General features: G+C 42.1%; 2 protein-coding genes across 7 annotated transcripts in view; both read left to right on the top strand.

Annotated features, from left to right (window-relative positions):
* The window catches only part of LOC307019088 (neurexin-2-like), a 144,597-nt gene extending 141,530 nt beyond the window's left edge, over positions 1-3,067 (top strand). For all 5 annotated transcript variants that reach the window (XM_079649706.1, XM_079649707.1, XM_079649704.1 and 2 more), the window contains one exon: positions 575-3,067. In XM_079649706.1, the coding sequence (XP_079505832.1) occupies positions 575-1,377 (803 nt within the window). In that variant the 3' untranslated portion in view covers positions 1,378-3,067. The remainder of the gene's footprint in view (positions 1-574) is intronic.
* Positions 3,068-5,508: 2,441 nt separating this feature from the next.
* Positions 5,509-23,794, top strand: part of LOC307017697 (pecanex-like protein 3) — a 28,087-nt gene continuing 9,801 nt past the window's right edge. Inside the window, exons 1-24 of one of the 2 annotated variants that reach the window (XM_079647402.1) lie at positions 5,509-5,855; positions 6,897-7,383; positions 8,990-9,198; positions 9,292-9,397; positions 9,671-9,710; positions 9,865-9,960; positions 10,636-12,384; positions 13,487-13,616; positions 13,886-14,052; positions 14,166-14,223; positions 15,007-15,166; positions 15,305-15,462; positions 15,657-15,810; positions 16,926-16,958; positions 17,080-17,251; positions 17,598-17,708; positions 18,796-18,887; positions 19,018-19,127; positions 20,298-20,403; positions 20,539-20,631; positions 20,751-20,901; positions 21,315-21,459; positions 21,810-21,987; positions 23,364-23,472. In XM_079647402.1, the coding sequence (XP_079503528.1) occupies positions 7,231-7,383; positions 8,990-9,198; positions 9,292-9,397; positions 9,671-9,710; positions 9,865-9,960; positions 10,636-12,384; positions 13,487-13,616; positions 13,886-14,052; positions 14,166-14,223; positions 15,007-15,166; positions 15,305-15,462; positions 15,657-15,810; positions 16,926-16,958; positions 17,080-17,251; positions 17,598-17,708; positions 18,796-18,887; positions 19,018-19,127; positions 20,298-20,403; positions 20,539-20,631; positions 20,751-20,901; positions 21,315-21,459; positions 21,810-21,987; positions 23,364-23,472 (4,480 nt within the window). In that variant the 5' untranslated portion in view covers positions 5,509-5,855; positions 6,897-7,230. Of the gene's footprint in view, positions 5,856-6,896; positions 7,384-8,989; positions 9,199-9,291; positions 9,398-9,670; positions 9,711-9,864; positions 9,961-10,635; positions 12,385-13,486; positions 13,617-13,885; positions 14,056-14,165; positions 14,224-15,006; positions 15,167-15,304; positions 15,463-15,656; positions 15,811-16,925; positions 16,959-17,079; positions 17,252-17,597; positions 17,709-18,795; positions 18,888-19,017; positions 19,128-20,297; positions 20,404-20,538; positions 20,632-20,750; positions 20,902-21,314; positions 21,460-21,809; positions 21,988-23,363; positions 23,473-23,794 lie in introns of both variants that reach the window. The other variant, XM_079647401.1, reaches the window with a different exon arrangement.

The following is a 23,794-nucleotide window of genomic DNA, read 5'->3' as shown; positions in this document are numbered from 1 at the left end:
TTGTTTGATGAGGAATACAAATGTACAGAACACACACATTGCTTTCAATGTAAAATAACTTGCCTGTGTTTCTCCTTTTACCCCCTAAGCACGCCTTCAGATGTTTATACAGCAGCATGTCCTTTTAATTCACTCTGCTTTTGCTTCTTACTTGCTATGTTTGTTATATGCTCTTCATTTAGCTGCCGCCTTTCAGGGATCATCTTGTATGTTTGTGTCTACATGTGAGCTCTCTAATGTTCTTGTACTATATTTGAATAATGCTACACACACTATGTGCGCACACACTCCACATAAGACGTGCAGGTTGTTAAGAAAAAGGTGGTTTTAATTCATTAGTCTCTTCTTGTGCCGAATGTTGTGAATACTCTTGATTATAGAGGAATCATAATATGTGTGATGATTATGCATACTAGCACTGATAAGCCAGCTAATATTAGTTTAATTCCTCAGTCAAATTATACGTAATGAGCAGATTGTGCCTCTATTTTAATGAGCACAAGTTTATTGCCTGAATTAAAATTGTAATAACGCTCTAATTTAGGATCCCCTACCTTTTCTGTTTCCTTTTTAGGAGGTGAATTAGTGTTGCCTATTATAACAGTGGATTCCCTTGAGCCCCCATCTATCGCCACCCGTTACCCCGTCATCCCTCCTCCCCCTACCCTCCTCTCCCCACTTGACACCACCAAAGAGCCCCTGATACTCCCCCCTCACCCTTCCTGCCCCCCGGACCAGGAAGACTGTGGTGACCCTGTGGAAGTGTCGGCTTTCGGCTCTGGGGAGATGACAGAATCGGATGACGAGGACTTTTACAAAAATAACTCCCCCATGGTCACTGACAGGACAGTTCTTCCTCCACCTCCCACCGATGGTGAAGGTAGAGTCCAGAAACCCCGCCCCCTACCTCCTTATGTTCCCACCACCAACCCTGACAAGCTCCACATCCCCGCAGGCAAAATGAACACCCGTGACCAGGTGCTTCTGCCTCCTGCTCCTCCTTCTTCCCGAAACACACCAGGACTAACTTACCCCCCCAATTTTCCCCATGTGCCCACAGCCAACCCCGCAGCCTCTGATGAAAACAGCCAGCCGGGTGCCGTAGAGGTGATCAGGGAGTCCAGCAGCACCACGGGGATGGTGGTTGGTATCGTGGCTGCTGCTGCTCTCTGCATCCTTATACTACTCTATGCCATGTACAAGTACCGCAACCGGGACGAGGGCTCCTACCAGTCAGACCAGGGCCACAATTTTGCCAACAATTCCACTGTGGAGGAAAACGGAGCAGTTATCAAAGACAAAAGCACAGCAACGGCCTGTGTGGCCAAGGCAAACACAAAGGGCAAAAAGAACAAAGACAAAGAATATTACGTCTGAGAGCGGAGTAGGAGAGAAGTGTGGACTGAGACAAGAGGATGAGAGAGGTGATGCTTTCGTTTCGCTCCCCGGTCGACCATCGGAGACATTTTCACAGGCCACAAAAAACAACTGCACAAAGCGAGGCTTGCTTTTTTTCATTTTTCTCAACAGTCAAGGTTTGCCGAATGATAAAATTCCTTCTCTACAGAACAAGATCTGAATAATTCTCCGGGTCATAATGTGCACCCGGTCTGCGTTCACCTGTTCTTTGTTAGTGTATCATTTTTTTCTAAAAATGTTTTCAACAGGATGTGAAGAGGCATACCCATTTTGGCTTTGTATATAGCATGGTACAGTGGAGAAAGTGCGAGAACATCTGGACAGATTTGCCTAAATGTCTTCTTTGTACCTCTTTGTAACGCTCTATCTCAAGTCTCAATGTCCCCGTCGTGATATATGAAGCAGAGCAGGGCAGTTATTGAATTTGAACGGTAGATGAGCAGAAAGCACCCAAGTTATTCTGACTACACTCGAAATGAAAGCACTTTTATTTGGATAAGATATCACCTCTGCAGTCTCATTGTTATGTTAGGTGGTTTTAAAATTCACTCTGCCTCTGTCCATGAGAGTTGGTATTATGTTGCTGGTGCAGTATCATAAATGAAGCATATATAGAAAAAGACGGCATTCAAAAAGAGGAATTATGAAACACTCTACGTTCTCCGGCCAGTGAACCTTTTAATATGATGGATCAGAAATGTTATTTATGTGAGATCTCAGTCAGGATAAATGTGATAAAGTCAGTCTACACCAGTGAAGGTATTTCTCTGTAAACATTGCTTGTATGTACATATAGAGGTTAGCCAATTGAAAAAGCATTGTGTCCGCTGGGGAACAGGTATGAAGAAGAATAAACGTCTGAGACGCTCTGCCCCCCCCCCTTCCTCACACTCTATCACATCAGAACCGCTGCCGCCCGAACTTCACAGGATCTGTAGGAAAACTGAAACACATTCGAGGAAGTATTTCTTCTTGGAAAGGGAGAAGCATCTCGTCTCACCAGAGGCTGGCTCACGCTTGATCTCTCAAAACTGTCACGGGATCATTCAAAAAGCACACGGAAAATGTAAACATATATTTGAGACATAAATACTCCTTGTAAAGCAGCCAAACATGTATTGTTTTTTCTATCAGTTACTAAGAGACTATTCTATGAGATGAATAATTGAAGGTTTGTGAATTGTATTGATATTTCGATGTATCTTGTTACCACTCCTCTTAACACATACCATTTTAGATTGCCTTTTACTTAAATCCAGACAAGAAGCACACTTTCCTCTGAAAGCTGCAAATATCTTCTGTTTTTGCATTATTGACGGTTCAGATTATGCAGAGAAAACACAAGGATGGAACAAACAAATGTTTTGTTTTGTTGCATTGTGCATTTTATATGTGCTGAGTCTGTTACTCAATGGATCTGAAAATATAAAGCCATTTTCTCTGTTGAGTTATGTCTACATTTACTTATTCATGCTCTGTGATTTCCTGTTCTTTTTTATGAAAGTGCCATTCAACATGAGCTGCTCAGCACTCAGAAAATATTCCATTCCTCACTCATTGCTATTGTATAGTGTTCATGTGAAATGGATCTTAATATGTGTACAGAACGTGGATAAAGATGAAAATACACTTGATTATATACTTTGTACACACCTGTGTTGTGTGTTGCTTCTTGTAGATTCACAAAGAAAATGTACTCTTATTTGTCTTACATTTTTTAAAAACAGGTGTAAATGAAAGAGTTTTGGAGGTCAGGGGAATTTATAAATATAATATACTAATCTATCTACTAGGGATAATCATTGTGAGTTGTGAATCTTTTGGGATAAAAGAAACACAAATAATGAACAGTGATGTAATTTTAAAATGGTCATACTTTGCTAACAAGATGGTTTAACACGTTTAACATGAAGAAACAGCATTTCACACATTGCAGGTCATGATGTGTTTTAAAATCGTGTCTTACACTGGAGTTTCATCATCATCTCCTCTCTCTCTTCCTCTCTCAGGCACTGCGTAGTTCTGGTGTGTTAGTGACGCCTAGATGACCATTATTTAATATAGAATGAAAATTTTAAGGGTTTACTCGCACACTACACTTCCTTCTGTCGTTAAGGTCCACTCTTTACTTAAAAAAAATGTATTTCAACGAAGCAGATTAGGACAAATGAAAAAATATATAAAGCCTTTTGAACCATGGTTAGTGCCACTTATATGATTCAGGACTAGACTAAGAGTTACTAGTAACTTGAATGTTCAATGTGAGTGTTTGAAAGATGTAGGCATCTAGTAAGCAGAGGGTCTAAAAGGTGCTATCACATCAAATGAGCTACTATAATATTAGGAGAATATAAATGTATGATTTAACAGCCTCTGTTATAATATTACAATATTAAGTAAGTCTACTTTATTTAACATCAGTAATATCAGTAACATACTGTACTATGCCAAAGGTTGTTGACCATATTTTGAAGCTTCAGAGTTCAGACCATAGAACAAGAATATTTTTTCAACTAGTGTTGTCTCAAATAGGTCAGCATAGGTATTATTTACTTTAGAAAAAATTGACAATATGCACAACTTCTGATTGTCCAATGTATTGATGGTTGATTTAATTAGTAATTTGTTATGGACACATGTGTCACCTGACCTGCATATTTCAATTTAAAGAAAGATCATGTTCCACCATCTCTCGGATGAAAACACTAATCTGTATGCTTGTCAGCAGTTGTGTGGTTTGTGTTGTTCTACTACCCCCTGCTGAGAATACAAGGAACTGTAAAATGGAAGGAAAGTTATCTCCACATCACTGAACACCAGAGTGATGTATAGACTGTAGTTGCCCCCCACTAAAGCAGCCATCATTTATCCTGTGAGAGCAGATGAGGTTTATCACAAAAGACAAGAATTTAGACAGATTGTATTTCAAGCAGGCTAGGTCACCTGTCCCATTAGCCGTTTGTGTTGAGACAGATGGGGAACAATCCTGTGGGCTTATTGTCGGTGCAGGTCTGGTCTATGTGACGTCTGATATGTGCTGACATTGGCCATGAAGAAGGGGTAGTTTGAGGATACAAGAAGCCACTATTGAGCATTGCCAAAATGTCACAAGGCTAATTCAACAAAACGGCTATGACAAGAGAAGCCCAGATGACAACCCGTATGTCACATCCGCTCCTACCTACCTCTGTTCCCTCAACATTCAAGCAAGATTTTCTTCAGACAGTAAGTATTTATCCTACAGTTGTTTATTTAGTTCCTTATTTCTGAGAGTATATGTGCTATATACAAAGTGTATATACTGCTTTTTGTGGATGATAATAATAATAGGTAAAAGGTTGTCCAAATACATTATCAAATGTATGTCAGATGTCAGTCAAGTATGTAATTCAGTCATTGTATCCTCATTCAACAATAAGTGATTAGATAAGAATGTTTTACTTTTCCACTACATTTATTTAACAACTTTAGTTACTATTTAAGAATAATACAACATATGTTACTATAATCTATAGTAGATTAAGCTATACAGCAATATTAAGATGCATAATTTAAGGTTAGCAAGTTAGCAAGTTGTTGCATCAATACTTATGATCCAGTGAGACTTCTTTTGTTATTGTATTAATATTGTTGGTGAAGTAGAGGATACAAATATTGTTTTAATTTAGCAATGACTTGCCCGAATCGTGAAACAAACAGGTGCTTTATAACGTGTGTTTATCCCTTCCCCTCTAATCCTGACCCTTGACCCTATATTGTCTGGTAAACCAAGGACAGCATTTTCAAGCCCCAAAAACCACAATCTCGGTTCATGTACAGTAGGCCTACTCATTGTCCATACATTCTCTGTATGAATTAAGCGCTTTAAACAATATGTCTCATTAATGGTCTCAGTAATAAAAGCACTTGAGCGACGCCAAAATAAATATACAACTTTTTAAACATCAATAAAATACACTCATGGCATAAACTACAATTCATGCCAATGTCTCTCTTAAAAACCCTTCCCATGACGTCACTGTATATGACCAATCAGCGCCATGGGAATCTCTCTCTCCCCCTCTTGATCGCTCTTTGTGCGTACGTGCGTGCATGCGTAGGTCCGTGCGTGTGTGTCAACTAGTTGTTAGCTAACGCTAGCTACACAGTTAGCTAGCTTGTTGAAACATTTTAACATAGGCTCCATTTTACACCAATAAACAGCTGTCGTCCGTCATGAGAGAGGACCTCCGCTCCCGCTGCATGTCTGTCAACCTTTAATACCAAAGAGGATGGGGGGCCCTCAGGAAAAAATGACAAGTTAGCCAACGCAAGCAAAAAGTAAGCTACAGTTTTTGGACAGGCTCGCTAGCATCCTGAGAAGGAAAGCTCTGAGATTTTGCAAGGACTGGATGCGGAAGGAGGATATGAGCCAAGCTGGACAACTAATGCTAATTGTAAGGTTTGAGCCAAATGTGGAAAACATTTTAATGTAAGCACAATTATTAAACCTATCAAGCTAACATTAGCTAACGACGAGGAACTAACAATCGCCTAGCGACCAGCGGTTAAGCTAACTTGTTGTTGACGGTTGTCGTTACATTTCCCCTGCTAACGATAGGGACATTACCCAGGATGAAATGCTGATGTATGCGGCCTAGCATTAGCCGGTAACTAGCGTCAAGCAGTCCAAATATGTTTAATGTTTGTCAGTCAGTCTGCAGTATTATGCTGCTGCTACCAATCGAGTTTTTATATTCACCGAGGTGGTTGAAGGCGTTGTTGGTTGAACAGTTAGAATTTGACGGAGAATAAATGCACAGAGATATTCGTGGGCTAGGCTAAATTGCCTGCTAGTTTGCTAATGTCAATCAGAAAACTTAATCTAGCTGGCACACCATTAGCCTGTAGATGAGAAAAGGGAGATATAAGCTCTGTCATCCTCTTTTAAATCTGATAGATACATCGACTATTTGATATAGCTTCCCTGATTATTTGTTTTGGACAGAAGACATTGACTGACAAACAAGTTTGTAATGATTGATTGTAACGTTAGCGTGTGCCAGTGTCAGTTAAAGCCATTCTAATCTGTGTTTTCAATACTTAAACATTCTACAACTCTATTGTAGTAGCAGTTCAAATGATTATTAGTGGTTGATCCAAGTTATACATGAAAAATATATATAACGTTTTATATCAAACTCAAATATAGTCCCATTGATATGGTGATAGTTTCTGACTAATTAAAGAAAATCAAAGGAAAACCTCAATGTTTCGTTATTATCATTTGGAATTTAAGGGAGTAGCTTACTCAAAGCAAACAAAAAAACTAGAAACACTCTTTAAAGTGTTTATCTCAAGATTTGATATGTGCATGTGGACAGTTTAATTTGTTTTGAATACATCTAAACCTTTTTTGTGACTTGCAGTGTACTTTTATGAGCAATAATTTGTGTCCACTGAATGCAATGTTTAAAATGTTTTGATCTTTCTTACAGATGAATGTTTTTTCATACATTCAGTGGGTTTCCAATGTGCCAAAAAGTCCCTCACCCGATTACCCAGCAAGGATTAGGCTAGAGGGAGGCAGCGTTGGTGCAGGGAGAGAAGACATACTGGCTCAAGAATATGCAAGGACTCTTGACCTCAACTGAAGTGTACATATCCAAGACAAACTGTTGTCCTTGATGAAACAGTCTCTGTTAACCTGCCATTCCCAATGGAAGTGCCATCATAGACACAGGATACTGTGGCTCGAACTGTTGGACAGTTTTTTTTTAACCACGGCCTCGGAGGAAGCATTTGAGCTTCTGGTTAGACTCAAAGGTGAAGATGGGTTCCCAAGCGCTTCAGATATTGCGGCAGGGTGTGTGGGCTTCCCTCACTGGAGGCTGGTATGTGGACCCGCATCAGAGCACGTTCTCCAACTGCTTCCACCTCTACCTTTGGATATTTCTCCTGGCCTTTCCCTTTCTTCTGTACATGGTAAGCACATTTTCACAGCAGGTTGTTTGTAAGTGTAATCATAATAATCAATCATTTGTATGCAGTACATGGTTGATACATAGCTTATTTAGATCATATTTAGATCTCTAACAATACAAATGGCATGAGAGACTACAAAAACATTCAACGATAAACACCTGTTCAGATACCACGGCATTTGCAAAATGAGGTCACATTTAAAGGAAACTGATACTGTTTTGATATTGATTTCATAATATCCGTATGAGCTGTGTTAACATTCAGTTTCATTAGGATATCCTGGTGGCAGCAGTGCCTTGGAGGCCATTATGGCAACACATGTGGTGACACAACCAGTCAGATTCAAACAAACCCCCAGTTTAACCTAGTTATTATAAGCTACAATGAAAGTGAATGCATCACATCATCTGTTCTTACTATAAAACCATGTGTATGCAAAACAGCAGTACTGTAGGTAGGTCATACAAGTTTTACCAGGGAAGAATGCAAGAGCTTATGCAAATTCACAACTAACAGTGTGTGCAAACATTACCATCCTAGTTCTCCTATGTTGAAGTGTTTTAACAATGTCAGTGTTTCCCTTATATACATTCAGCCAGCCAGAGAGCACACCTTTATCTATTTAATATAGTTGTAAAAAATAAAGTAAGAAATCATTCCAATGTTTGTACTATAGCACAGTACAAAAAATAGTTTTTAAAAGGGGAGTGATTAGTAAAATATGCATAAAGAATGCTACCTAGGTGACATAAGATAAGAATAAACAAGTTTAAATGATTTGTTATTGGTTGTGATCATATTCTAAAGATGTTTGCATTATTGAAAGTATACAGCTCCCTTTCATATGAGTGTTGAGAGCTGTATCCATACATTCATTTTGTGCTCAAAGTGCACCAGATTGATACATTTAACTTCAACATTTAAAAAACAAATCTTCCCCCGGACCCCCCTAGAGGATGTGAGGTCCACCCCCAAATAAAGCAGGTTAAAATAATTAAATTGCATACATTTTATTTTGATTGTTTGTTATGTGGATGTGTAGTATTTGTGTTACTATATGTTCAATAAAGGTGATTTAGCAAAATACACCTGTAGAGCCTCAAGAGCCTTTCTTTTGCTGGCAGACACATAGAAACATATTGGCGGGGCGCACTTCGCACACACACACACTAAAAAATTCCACGCGCTCCGCGCTCACATTTTGCTGGGCCCGCGTGCCTTAGCACCGCTGCTATGACTCCATCCTAGGGGAAACACTGAATGTGGATTTGTTTGACATTGGCCTAACATATTGTGTTGCATAGTTGCTGCTTAGGAGTGGCCATTAGGCAAGGCCAAATATTTACAAGTAGGACCGTTTTTTACAACAGGGTTAAAAACGAAATAACCTTTTCAATTGTATTGTTAAATAATCTAACGTTTGAATATTTGAACAACTCATTTCTAACTTTTGTTATGGTAAGTGTCATGGTATTATAATCAAGCTGTCCAACTTCCTATTTGAAATTAGCAATAGACATTTTCTTTTATAAATGTGGACTTTACTGTTTGCCAGCTGCTGTCAAATGAATGTCTCACTTACTTTTGCTTTTCCACTCCCTCTCAGGCTCTTCCTCCTAGCTTGGTGGTGGCAGGCGTGTACTCTGCTGTACTGGCAGTCTTTTTCACAGCCATTAAGGTGGTGAACTTCAGGCTTCATACTATGTTCGACCTTGGAGAGATTGTAGAGAAGAAGCATGCCTCACTCACAGCAGAAGCGCCAAAGACAGAAGAAGGAGATGAAGGTTCAGGTGCCCATGATGGGAATCACCGCAGGTAAGATGTTTTTCTGACTCATTTTCGTGAACACTTATTCAATCCCATTGCTTTGACATGCTACATCCTTTCAATTGTCTGTATGTGTAACAGGGATAGTCATGTTGGTGTGGAGATGACTGTGTTTCGGAAGGTCAACTCGACACCCCCTGTGCGCTGTAGCTCCCAGCACTCTCTGTATGGACTGAACCAGGTGTCGGTGAGGATCACAATATTTTATAACAGCAAACAGTCTTCATTCATCTCCTTCCATAATATCTCCAATCCTACTAATTGGAACGTACTTTTTTTTTTTTACTTCATAAATATACTATGCCTCAAATAGTAATGCAGTAATTTCCCCTGCCAGTCTGCTGTGCAAATATATTCAGAACTGTTGTCATGTCCTTTATTGATATATGTAAATATGAGTTAATTTGAGTTCACTAACCCGTTATTTTTGTTTGTTTTTTAAATTGTCCTTAAAATTCAGGAGTTTTTACCCCAGCTGGAGGATACAGGGGGCACTAAGGGTAAATATATGTGGTCTTATGTTTTCATACTGCATCTAAATGAATCTAATGATGTCCTTACACACGTAAACCTAAGCGCCAGATCTATGTGAGTTTAACCTGTGATAAATGAATGTGCACTATTTTGGATTGACCTTTTTTCCTTTTACATCAGATATCAAAGAGTTGATGCGGGAGCAAGGAAGCAATAATATGATTGTTACGTCAGCTCACCGGGAGATCTTACGCCAGAGGTCTCAGGACACCATTAGTAAGTTACAATATTAAGGGAGCAGAAACCAGCATCATTCACATTCCATTCAACACGGTCTAATCCTGCCTGTATGGAAACCCGTCACGCTCACATGCAGATCAGGCTATTGGCATACACATTCTGTAAACACCCCATTGTAGGCATGGCGCCTTCCCGCACGGGGGGGGGATGCGTAGTAATCAGCAGCGAACCGCTTCAACACGTGTATTTCGGTGTATTCACAGCATTCATTTTGTTATTCTACAGTATTGTTGTTTTATAGTTATTTGTTAATGTAACCCAATTTGTGTTCTTTGAAATTGAAAAGGATATTGCATTTTATTTTGAAGGAGAGTTAGCACAGTTGACAGGAAGTTGTTGTTGCTATGGAAACAACGTGAGAAAAGTAATATCTACATATAAAGACGGAGAAAGTAACCGATAACGTTTATGGTTAAGTGTTAGCACCCCCCGAAGAGGCACAAGCTCTTACGTTGATATTGGAGATTTCAATAAATTCAATTTGGGGAAAGAACAAACAAAACGAAATTGAAACCCGAATAGTACTCCAACGAACGGGTATTCGGATACAGCCCTAGCATGCATGCAAGTGTATAGGAAAACAACACAAAAAGCAGTTGTTGATCTTTGTTAGTGCACGTGAATCTGATTTGTATCCGTTTTACTGTACAGGGACCCCCAGTGTGGTTCAGTCCTGCATTGCTGCTGCTCTTGGAGGAGATTTCCCCGGACTCATGGGAGTGTCCGGTGGCTTTGAACCTGGAGTCTGCCTTTCTATCCCCCCTTCACCCTCCAGTCAAGAAGATGGAGGCGAGAGAGAACAGTTGCAGGAACTGAAGGAGTTACCAGAACAACTGTCTTTACAGAGTCCTGAGGACAATGGGTTGGGGGCTTATTCTCCCCTCGGGCCCTCTGCTGAATCTGAGAGCCTGGGGCATACTCCCCTCAGCCCCCTCATAAAGAGCAGCTTAAGTGAGGAGCTGAGTGAAAATCTCCTGGGTTTGGGCCTTGACCCCGTGGCGTTTGCACCCGGCACCGAGCACCCGGGCAGCCGCAGTGGAGTGGCTCTGGCTGCCGGGTCCACAGACAGCTGTTTCAGTGCGGGCGGAGCCACCACCGATCGAGAGACGCTAAGCACGGTTAGCAGTTACCGCAGTGAAAAGACTGATTCCACTCAGCTGGAAAGTCCTTCATTCAGCCAGCCGCGGGCTGCAGACGGACATGCCTCAGCACCAGCAACAGGCTCCAAATTCCCCAAACCCTCAGACGATCCAGGAGGACAGGGTGGCAGTGATACTGATAATCTGTCTGATAGTGTGCTGCTGCGCTCGCCTTCCAAAGAGTTCTCCCACAGCCAGGGGCTAGACAGGACGCTTGTTGAAGGAGAGGATTTGTCCCCAGTACCCTGTGATATTGCTCACCACCGGCCTCTCCAGAACTCTTCCCCTTCGAGTAGTGGCCACTCAGAGGTTTGTGATTTAGACAGAAATGTCACTGTTCCTCCTCTTCCCCCTCCTCGGCAGGCCAATTCAGTGCCCTCAGGGCTGGCCCTGGGTCTGGTTTGTTCTGAGCCTGCTCTGCCCATATCCTCGACCCCCTTTTTACTGTCGGAACAGTCAGCTCTGCAAGCCCAGCAGGTTGTGCGCCCCAAAGACTTGAAGCTGCTGCGGGCCAGCGGCAGTAGTGTGGGGCACAGGCCTGGCCGAAGGAAAGCTCCACGCAGGCGAGCCGGAGCAGGAAGTAGTAGTTTCGACTGCGGCTCTTACAGGCGTCACCACAATCATAGTCAACACAGAGATTACATCCCAGTGCGCAGCCGACTGGGGGCCAAGGCTTACAGTGAAAGTTTGTTTGAGGATTCCAGCGACGAGGACGACGGCAGCGACATGAGCGCTGGTTCCAGTCTGGGCTCTCAGCGCCGATACAGCTCTGATGATGACGACGACGACGACGATGATGATGACGACTCAAGTTCCTCTACCTCCTGCTACTCCCCGGACCTCGCTAACACTGGCGTTACATCCCCTGCTGCTACTCAACTGCCCACTCCAAGGGACGGGGATTTACCTGAAACTGCTGGCCCCTCACATTCTCGTGCTGCTCAGCGCTCTTCGAGCACCGCTAGTGCTAAGACTCATGCCAGGGTGCTCAGTATGGATGGGGCAGGTGGAGGCCAGAACAACACAGTGGCTTTGCCTTCTACTCTGCTTACAATGCCCTCCACCCCTGCACCTCGCACTCTCACCATCTCTAAGTCTGATCTGGAAGCCCACGCCATCCATACTGACGGCTTTCCTGGAACTCATCATCATCACCATCACCACCATCATCATCGACTAGATTCTCTCGGAGGCTCTTGGACGGGTAACCAGATGGGCTGGAGGGCCGAAGAGCTGGTAGAAGAGGGAGCTGTGGGAGGAGGTGAGTGATTGTGACCTTATGATCACGGTCCACACTGTGTGCTTATGTTCTCTAGCGTGAAGGTAGAATCCTGGGATCATTTATTGTTATTCTGAAACACGATGGCACAACACATGCTCGTCCATTTCTACTCCATAAGGACAAACAAGACAAAACACAACAAAAGCCTAGTGTATTCCTGTAGTGCAGTTTTCTTATTTGCATCAGATGCCAGATCTTGATAAACCTTCAAATATTTATTTTCTGACATATGATAAAATATATTGGTTAAGGGCAAGTAAATAAGATAAAAACAGAAGTCAAACAAATCACATTGTGTTGCAAGATTATAAAAACTATGTTCAACCATTTTTAGTATTAAGGCATTTATTGCTAGCCAGTGAAATGCTAGTAATGAAATGCTTCAAGCTATCATCTAAGCATACAGCGGTTACTGAACCACTATACATGGCGCAGAAGTATATGTTTACTTAGAAAAGGTTTTACACAACTACTTTTAAAATACAAATGTTACAATTGCAAAAGTAGATTCCAGTCTTAATGATTTAGTGAACTGTGCGTTGAAACTGTACAGGGTTCTTACGGTCATTAGAAACCTGGAAAAGTCATGGAAATTCAAAAATGCTAATTCCAGGCCCTGGGAAAGTTATGGAAAACAATATTTTTCGCAAAGTTTTGGAAAAGTCATGGAAATTTTACTAAAGTTGCATCAAATATAATTTATATTGCATCTAATCGCCAAAATAGTAATACTATAATGATAATAAATACTGTATCGTATAGTAATGAAACGTAAAATGCCATTTAACTGTTGAGGTATTTTGCTGGTGTGAGATTTGAGTTGCTTTAGCCTGTAGAAGCTAGTGAGCCTGCTATTTGATTTGTTTTAGAGGCACAACATGTTTCATATTCAGACCTTATTTCCTGTTCCATGTTAAAATAAACCATTTTCAGTGGTACCGCTGAGAAAGAGTTATTTTTGTGGTCATGGAAAATTAGGTAAAGGTCATGGAAAATCATTGAAAATCATTGTTGAAAAAGTGTATGAACCCTGACCGTCATATAAACCTTTGCATTGATGTAACTGATAACCCTTCTCCAGCCATGGGTCCGGAGGATGGGGGTAAACACGAATCAGTCAGCAGTGTGAAGAGGACCCAGGCCATCCGCAGGAGACACAATGCTGGGAGCAACCCTACACCGCCCCCCTCCACCATGGGATCCCCTCCCAGGTGAGTCAAGGACAAGTAAGGGTTATAGCTGATGCCTTGCCTACACATTGCAGTATTCAAATCGATCTACAAGATTAAAGCTGATTGATGTAATCGTAGTTGAATTTACTACTGTGTTAAGGGGAAATATTTTGGGGAATTTGTCATAAAATTAATATTCTCAACCAGTTTTGGTTTTAAAATATTAATTTAAACTACTTGGCAAGACTTATTAAGTATTCAGTTTAATGTTAGACACGAATATTCAACCCATGCTTTTGTTCCTGTAGCCTTCAGGACCTCCAGCGGGCTCGGACCTCCTCTCATTCGCGGACCCGCACTCTTCCCTCAGCCTTACAGTTCGCCTCCTCACTCCTACTGCCCCGCAGCGGCATCCATGAGGCCTCCACCTTCGACGACACAACAGAGGGGGCCGTGCACTATTTCTATGACGAAGGTGGTGAGTCATAGGAAAATGAGAAGATTGGAAACTCTCTCAAATCTGGACAAATGTATCGTCTATGAATGTGTCTTTGGAAAATTACAGCTTTCTGTCTTTTTTTGTAACAGGAGTGAAGAGGTCCTACACATTTGGACCAGCTGGTGGTGGTTATGAGGACCCAGTCCAGTAAGTTATTATGTTATTTCTAGTTTTGCCTTCTATAGAGTGCCGCAGTGACGCGTCCTAAAACCCGGAAATAAACTCCTTCCGGTTCCTTCCTCAAAAACACAATGCAATTTCTCCACAGGATTTAGGAAAATAGCTGGAAATAAGGTCTGTGGTTGAAACACATTAAAGAGACGGATCACGTTTTGTTCAGCCGGATAATCTCCACATGTCTACCCTACTTTTATCATTTTCGAATCATAAATCTAGTCGTCAGAAGCAAAATGCTAACGTTATGCTATAAAGGAACTACAGCAGGGTCGCTGCTTCAACGTCACGCCAACTTAAGATCCGTATTCAAAACTACAGATTCTAAATGGTACAAGTTGAAGCGTTTGTTTTAACAGTCTGCAGGAGGCAGGTACTTGCTTTCAAGCAGAACAGGGAAAAAAACTTAGCTTGAGTGTTTACGTGTTCGGTGTAATGACGTACAACGTCCTCGACAACTTCTGTAGTCCTATTCAGCCACTTGTTAACAACCATCGTTTTTCAGACACGTCAACTCTTCAGAAATCACCAGTGGGAACGAAACGTGATCCGTCTCTTCAATGTGTCTCAACCACAGACCTTATTTCCAGCTATTTTCCAAAATCCTATGGAGAAATTGCACTGCGTTTTGGCGAAGGAACTGGAAGTGGTAAAATGCTAACTTACTTCCTGGTTTTAGGACGCGTCACTGTGGCACTCTATTTGCTTTAAAACTAATTGTGAATAAAAGCCATAATGAATGCCTTAATATTGCAGGGAGAGGGAGAGGGAGAGAGAGAGGGAGAGACAGTCCCAGTCATCAAGCTTCACCTCCACTGAGGTCCAGGAAGGGGCTCCAGCCCTGTCCATGCTCCAGCCCAGACCTGTGGTGTTACAGGGCATGCAGGTGCGCAGGGTGCCTCTGGAAATGCCTGAGGTTAGCAGTCTATAAATGTTTCATGCAGCAGATTATTCAATGGAAAAATTGTCATGTGGATAAGTCGGGACTCTCTACATCAGAGCACACTATCACAGATGTTCCTTGTTGTTCACTAATGTCTCACCTCATCACTAGTTTGATCTGGATCATGAGTCCCTACAAGAGTCCCAGGAAAACACTCTGATGATTGAGGAGAAAGCCAAACCCAAACAATACTATCGCTTCTGGGTGCTGCCCAGAAAGTGGCTGAGGGTTCGATACGACCGACTAGCTCTCCTGGCGTTGTTGGACAGGTACGCAAGACTGTTGGAGTGGAGGAGAGATGACATTTAGTTTGGTCTCTCGCTCTTAAGCTTATATTATTCAATGAAGTGTTTCATGTCCAGTTGTTAACTTGCTTGATCTAATACTGTGATATTTTCTAAATCTAGATAGCTGTGAAATAGCGTTGTCAAAGCTTATTGATTTCTTTGCATTCTCTTCCCAGGAACCGGCGTGTGGCAGAGAACGTGTTTGCTGTGGTGCTGGCCAGTCTGGTGGCCTTCTTAGGGTTCCTACTGCTGTTCCAGGGCTTTTTCAGGGACATCTGGGTCTTCCAGTTCTGCCTGGTCATTGCCAGCTGCCAGTACTCTTTACTGAAGGTACATTGTTTCTGGCTTTTCTTTAACTCATCCAATTACTTTTCCGGATGCTTCTTTTGTCCCCTGGGTTTCTTTACTACTGATTACAATGTTGATCTACAAACAACTCTGCAAAGACCCTAATTAAAACACAGACCCTTTTTAAATTGGGTTTGCGTCCTTTGACCGTGACAATAGGTTTGTAGTCGTGGCGTGTAGGGAGGCGTGTGGTGCAGTGGGTTGGTGTTGGGAACAGGGGGTCACAGGTTCAAACCCCACTGCAGTCAGCATGTCATTGTGTCCCTGAGACACTTCACCCCAAATTGCTCCTGTGGGGATTGTCCACAGTATTGAGTATGTAAGTCCCTTTGGATAAAAGCGTCTAACAAGTGACATGTAATGTAATGTAGTCCAACTATATGGATGCAAAGATAATTGACAAACAAATGTGGTGTTACTTCATTCATAAGTAGCCACAACATGTAAACGATTGCTCCAATAGGTTTGAGCAATTCGATGTCTACCCATCTTTCAAAAACACAATCATTTGATCTTTTCCATACAGTAATTAAGCCACATTTTTTGTTTTAATACTGTAAACCAGGGCTATTCAATTAGTTTGGAATGGGGCCGGTTGATGAAAATGATCCAAAGCAAGGGGCCGGGAAAAAGATGGCTTGAAATATGAGCAATCATTTTAAGAGCTTCAGATCCACGAAATACTACAACTGCCTAGTGGAGTGCATATATTGTGTTTAATTCAATCAAACAACATAGCCCCAAGGCCTTCATAGATCTAAATGGCATGTTCAGAACTCAGTAGGCCTACATGTGAAGCTCATTTAACCATCAACATCATTTCATTTGATTTCATTTAGGTGAAATTATCTAATCATTCACGCGGAGATGCAATAAATGACAGTTTGAACCTTTAAAAAAATATAATTTGATTACTTTTTAACATTATACTCAAAGGGCCAGAAAATATCACCCCGGGCCGGATTTGAATAGCCCTGCTGTACGCTATACAATAAACCCGTTATATGATTGTCTCCACCTTTTTATTTTTGCTTCTGTTCTCTGTAATGCAACATGTGAAATCTGTAAAGCTTCATCTCTCTGCCTCTTTGTTCCAGAGCGTACAACCAGATGCAGCTTCTCCCATGCATGTGAGTATTGGTTACACCTTTTGTATCTGCTAGAATGTACACAAAGAACAAACTAATCAAGAAATGTCCTCTTCCTGTTGCAGTGTGTTTGTGACTCACCTCGTTATCTGATGTTTGACAGGGCCATAACTGGATCATCGTGTACAGTCGGCCGGTCTACTTCTGCCTGTGCTGTGTGCTGATCTGGATCTTTGACCAATCAGGGCGCTTTGGCAACCTGCAACCCTTCTCTCTCTACGGAGTCACCTTCTTCTCTGCACACTTCCTGCTCTGCATCAGGGACATGCTCATTGGTTAGTTTTCAAACATGAATACTTCGTAAGACTAACACCTTGAAAATGTCTATATTTGATGTTTGGAGTAGCACTTTGATTGGAGATTAGCCATTGATGCATGGATAATAATAATACATTTATTATAGCGCTTTTCCCAGATGCTCAAAGCCCTTTACAAATACACATTACACACATATCATACATGTAACAGTCATGTACTGGGGACAATACCTACAGGAGAAAATTCATTGCCCATCACCCATTGACACCGCCTTATAGAAACCTTTAAATTATAGAATAGTAGTTTTCTTAACCTTTTTCTCCTTATCTTTTTTTAATGTGTTCCTTTCTTTTGTCCTCCCAGTGTTTGCCTTGTGTTTCCCGGTCATTTTCCTGTTTGGGTTGCTGCCTCAGGTCAACACGTTTGTGATGTGTCTGCTGGAGCAGATTGACATGCACATTTTTGGTGGAACTGGTAAGAACGTGAATAGACAGACAGGAAGATGATGAGACGTATAACTGAAATCCTGAGGCCCCGGCCCCACGAGGATGAAAACGGTCGTTTGCGTTACTGTTTAGTGTCATATAGACCGTTCGGCCACATTAGGACGACCGAATATGACAGTAAACAACTGCGGAAACGATAACGGGTCCCAACGTGGATAGAACGGCATATGCAACGCTCTGGGGGGGGGTCCAACGGCTCCGTGTGTGCGCCCTATACGATCATTTTCTGATAATGATGACGCAATAGCCCCGCCTCTCCCCACCTCTGCTGCTCACCCCCACGTCCAAGTAAACTGCACACTGAATTCAGATTATTTATCTTTCTCTCGATATGGACATAAACGCGAGTGAAGTCTAATCTCACCTGCAGCTCCTCCCGCTGTGATGCAGCGGTGAACGGAGCAAAACACACACTTCAAGTCAGATCATCACCCTTAGCTATTTTAATTACCTCTCAAACTACCTAAACTAGTTATAAATATGTTTATTTTTACTGTCGGCCGGGTCACTCATTACTGGATCAGCTGCTGCATGACACAGACACTGACGCTGTCCGAAGAGAGGGAGGAAAAAGAGAGGCTCCGTGTATTATATTATATAGAGTCGTTACTCATTTGTTTTAAAGCTCAATAAATAACAAAGAAGACATTTGACCGGCACTTTTATAATTTTGTGCGGAAGATTTCAACTTTAACACACGTTGACTGGCGAAAAACTCTGCCCGGTTCCCTCGGCCCTCACCGCGGAGAATAAACAGAAGGGCACCCTGACAACCATGCTTCTTCGCTGCTTTTGTGGAGGAAGTTACAGCGCCACCTACAGGCTCCTGCATATGTACTGCAGCTTCTCCAGCGGTTGGAGCTAAACGGAGCTGTCTCGTGTGGACAGACACGATCCGGTGAACATTGCGTGTGGACGGAAGCTTTTTTGCGATTGCGTTAATCCTATGCGTTTAGAAGTATGCGTCCTCGTGGGGCCGGGGCCTAAGACTGTCAGTTTAGAAACTACACATATGTTGTGTCATATAACCTGATCTTCTCTTTGTCTCTCCTCAGCCACTACCAGCCCCCTCTCCTCTCTGTTCAGCCTCATGCGCAGCCTGCTGGGGGCTGCTCTGCTCTATGGATTTTGCCTCGGTGCTATCAATGTAAATGGAACCGAGACACTCAAGTAGAAGTCTTTTTTTTTTTTTTTTTTTTTTAGAGACTTTGATCTTAGAGGGAATTGATGAAAACAATTATCTTTTTAATATTGTTTTGTTTACTTTTTTTCATCAGGCACCCTGGGGGGACGCCCATGTGCCAGTACTGTTCTCTGTGTTTTGTGGCCTGCTCCTGGCCCTATCCTACCATCTCAGCCGCCAAAGCAGCGACCCCACCCTCCTCTGGTCAGTACTTGGTTTTTCACATTGTCCATGTCCTAAGCTATTATACAAATGAAATTATACATCCATGATTAAACATTTAAAAGTACCTGTAGCGGAGTAAATTAGAAACTCAATATGCACTTCTAAAGATTCTACTAACCCAAAAATGAAATGCAGTATATACCTTTTTGACACACATTGCTAAAAAGTTATATTAAGAGTCATATATTTACGTCAAACCTGTTTTTTGTTTTAACACATTTTAACCCATGGCTTTTCTAAACAGGGAGAATTTCATTTTTTTTGTGGAATTTCCAACATATATATCTACAAGTACTATATAATATGCTTTGAGCACTGCTGAACACGAATGTCCTACACACAGAAGTGTGCCTGCTTTCCACTTTCAATCAATCAATGTCATCAATCAATGTTTATTTATATAGCCCAATATCACAAATGTTACATTTGTCTCAGTGGACTTCAAAGTTTATACAGAATATCAGTATGACAACACGACACCCTCTGTCCTTAGACCCTCAAATCATACAAGGAAAAACCTCCGGAGAAAAAAAACCCAGTTTAAAGGGGAAAATGGGAGAAACCTCAGGGTGTATTTCTGCAGCTCTAAAACATCCACAGTTTTTATGGAGAACGGGAAAAAGGGAAGTAGTGTGATGAGAGTCAGACAGGACCACAGCAACAGGTTCAGCCACGACTCGACGTCCAGGACTCAAATCGAGAACTCAGGATAGAGGATCCAGGACTCGGGATGCAGGATTCAGGATGCAGGATTTAGGATGCAGGATCCAGGACTCAGGATCCAGGACACATGACCGCAGCAACAGGATCAGCCACGACTCAGGATCCCGGCGTAGATAGACACCACATTATTTTTGGGGGAAGCTGGGTTATTCGGAACATGAGAGTACACAGGTACAGAAGGAAGAAGTAAGGTGTCTCCCGACAGTCTGCCCATAGCAGCAAAACTAACGTGTCTACGTGCATGGACTCCCTTAGGATAGGTTGAGGGAAAAGGGTAGGAACTGAGATGTATGCTCCACATCAGTACCATGAGCGCATTGCTCCTAAAACGTTTTTTTGGCACTGACACCAATCAACAGTGACTTTGATCCTACACCTCAGCTTTTCTCACAGTTTCTTTTTCTATGTTTTTTCCTCTCACATCAGGTCCCTGGTCCGGTCAAAATTATTCCCTGAGCTGGAGAACCGAACCCCAGAAGAGCCCCCTGTGGAGATCAAGGACCCTCTTCCTGAGAAGCTGCGTAACTCTGTGGTAAAGATCAGCGCTCACACACACACACACACACACACACACACACACACACACACACACACACACACACACTGCAGTTGGATAGTTTCCCCGTCTGATTTTCCAGACCTGTGCCTTCTCACTGTCTCTTTGTAGAAAGAGATTCTTCATTCAGACCTCGTCATGTGTCTCCTCATGGCTGTGATCACCTTCGCCATCAGTGCCAGCACAGTGTTCATCGCTCTTCAAGTGAGTCTGAACAGAACTCATGATCCTTCACTTAATACACATTTCTTCTTTTTGTGAAAAAAGTGAACGCATCTTTCATCTTCTCCTGCTAATTCATCTCTTTTGACTTTGATCCACAGCCGGCTCTCAGCGTTGTCTTGTACATCCTGGCAGGAGTGGTAGGCTTCATTACTCACTATCTCCTGCCTCAGCTCCGTAAGCAGCTGCCGTGGTTCTGCCTGGCTCACCCTGTGCTCCGCTCCAGAGAGTACAGTCAGTTTGAAGTCCGAGGTCAGTGTTTGATTGCTCTCTTATCTACGCTCACACACAGAGAGAGAAGCAGAGGGAACTATCTTAAAAGTATAAGAATAAACCCCACTATATGATCAGTCGTAACTCAAAGTGTCCCCACAGGAAAAAGCTGCATGGAGCAAATGAAAAACAGCAAGATCTCTATTTCAAAAAACCACCTAACCTCAATTGTCTGTAGGGGAGCTTCATAGATTGCTGAGTCATTATCTTGAAACTATAAAAACAGCTGAATATCCCGAACAGCGCTGATAAACTGCTGAACAGATCAGTAATATCAATAATACTAAGTAGCTGAATTATCATTTTAAGACATGCAATAGACGCACAGCATTAGGTGAAGAAGGTAATGTGTTTTTTGGGTGTGTAATATTTGGTGTTTTGCTCCGTCCCAGATGCTGCCCAGTTGATGTGGTTTGAGAAGCTGTATGCCTGGCTTCAGTGTGTGGAGAAATATGTCATCTACCCAGCTGTGGTGCTTAACTCCCTGACGACAGAAGCTCGAGCTGTGGGCCAGAACCACAAAGAGCTGGACATCTAGTAAGCCTTTCCGCATTCTGTCTGCAAACTTGTTCACACCCATTCATCATACCTTTCCATCTCCGCCCCCCCCGGGGATATGTGCTGTTCTCTGTCTGTGTGCTAGAACATCAAAACGAGTTGAGACGCTGTCCCGGCACACGGGTGTATCACTTCCTGCAGGTTGTGCTCGGAAGCACAAGATAAAACTAAAATACATTCTCTCACTGGTTTCCTTTTTCCTTCCCATCTTCACCTTGTACACCAGTCTGTATTGTATAGATGTCAGTCTATGTAATGGTGGTTCCATTTTCCAGTTAATGTAGCATACGTGTTCTGATCTCCCCTCTCTCCCTCTCTCGTCCCCCCAGCAGTCGAGCTCTCTTCATCTCGGTTGCCGGCATGAAGCTGATGCGCTCGTCGTTCTGCGCCCCGTCGCAGCAGTACGTCACGCTGTGCTTCACCACACTGTTCTTCCGATTCGACTATCCACACTTCTCAGAGACCTTCCTAATCGACTACTACTTCATGTCCATTCTCTTCAGCAAGGTCAGGATCACGCGTGCAAATTAGTCGCTTATCGCCGTCTCATGGTTTTTTAATGCTGATTTGGGTGACTTGTGTAATTTGTGGAGAACCGAAAAGTTTTCGTTTTGGGGGGGGCGACGGACAACTTCTCACTTCAAAAAATGTTTAAGAAATCTAGACCGCAAAATAATTAAACAAGCAAGTGCCTGTTTCTCCTGGCCATGGGCAGGTTCCTTGAACACAACACGAGCGTAACGTGTCAACACGTGGTGTAGTGCTGACGGAGAGCATCGGAACGCAGCTCCAGCTCTTCAAATATTGCAGTACCCATAAGGAGCCGTACACACCGCAGTGTTTGTGTGGCTGTGTCTTTAGTTGTAAGCATCTGTTGTTGTTAGCATCTGGTTAGCTAGCTATGCTAACGAATTTAAAGAGCTTTTTCTACAACCAGGTGGAAGAGAGCTGTCTCCTGAGAGGCTCAAACAGGGTTAAGGCACACCTTGATATAGTCATTATAGTTATACAAAAATAAGAGAATAAATGAAAAACAGGTATAAAATACTATACGACAGTAACAAAAAAGCTGTTTAAAATAACAAGAATACAGTTTGAAAGGGGAGTGATTTGTCAAATTATCCAAAAGAAATCTGCTTCCAGTTGTGTTTCATATGGTGTTGAGATGTATCCATAGTTCTCCTCCTGTTGCTCTCAAAGTGCAGCAGATTGATGCTTTTAACTTCAACATTTAAAAACAAATCTTCCCGAGAGGAGGTTAGACCCCCCCCCCCCACTTAAATGATGTCCACATGGATAGGAAACTAAAGACATTTGCTCACATCTTGTGTGTCTATCTTTCTGTTTTGGTGGTCATGCCACAACCGTGCACGTGCATGCATACGTGAGTCATGGAAAGATATCTGGATTAAGAGGTTGCTTTTTCTTTGCACAGCATGAAAGAAAGGCCAAATGAATGGGCTGTGATTTGAGTATTTTATAAGCAGAGGTTGAGTTCAATCATTAGTACGGCCCTCGCAGGATGTTGTAAAAATGTAAATGGCCCTTGAGAGGAAAAAGGTTCCCCACCCCTGCTGTAATTAATAATAAAAACCCTTGATTTATAACTTAACATCTCTGTCTCCTATTGATCTGAGTATTTTATAAAGGATAGCCAGTGAAGTGAAGCATTATAGCACAGGCCTTTGTCAGATGATTTATTACGCTGTTTTTTTCTTAAGAATTTCCTAGCCCATTCTGTTATATGATTATATTGTATTCTACTCTAGAAGCAGTTATTTTTCATATTAGGCATCTTGTCAAAGCTAGAGATTACGTGATGTCTGTGTAGTTATGTGAATACATTTTGTGGATGTTGTTTTTAAAGTCTTTCTAATTGTCAGATGTGGGACCTGCTGTACAAGCTGCGCTTCGTGTTGACCTACATCGCGCCCTGGCAGATCACCTGGGGCTCAGCCTTCCACGCCTTCGCACAACCCTTCGCCGTTCCCCGTATCCTTTTCTCACTTTTGAGTTTACGTCAATGGTAAACAGGGTTCTTACGGTCATTCCAAACCTGGAAAAGTCATGGAAATTCAAAATGCAAATTCCAGGTCCTGGAAAAGTTATGGAAAACAATATTTTCCCCAAAGTTTTGGAAAAGTCATGGAAATGTAACTAAAATTGCATCTAATATAATTTATATTTTATCTAATCGCCGAAATAGTAATACTCTAATAATAATAAATACTGTATCTTATAGTAATTAATGCTGTCAAAATTATCGCGTTAACGGCGGTAATTACAATTTTTTTTTAATTGCGTTAAAAATATT

This window comes from Notothenia rossii (assembly GCF_949606895.1).
Source record: "Notothenia rossii genome assembly, chromosome: 9".
NCBI classification, from domain to species: domain Eukaryota; kingdom Metazoa; phylum Chordata; class Actinopteri; order Perciformes; family Nototheniidae; genus Notothenia; species Notothenia rossii.
The sequence above is the reverse complement of the archived record's forward strand: the minus strand, read 5'-3'. Positions and strand labels throughout refer to the sequence as shown.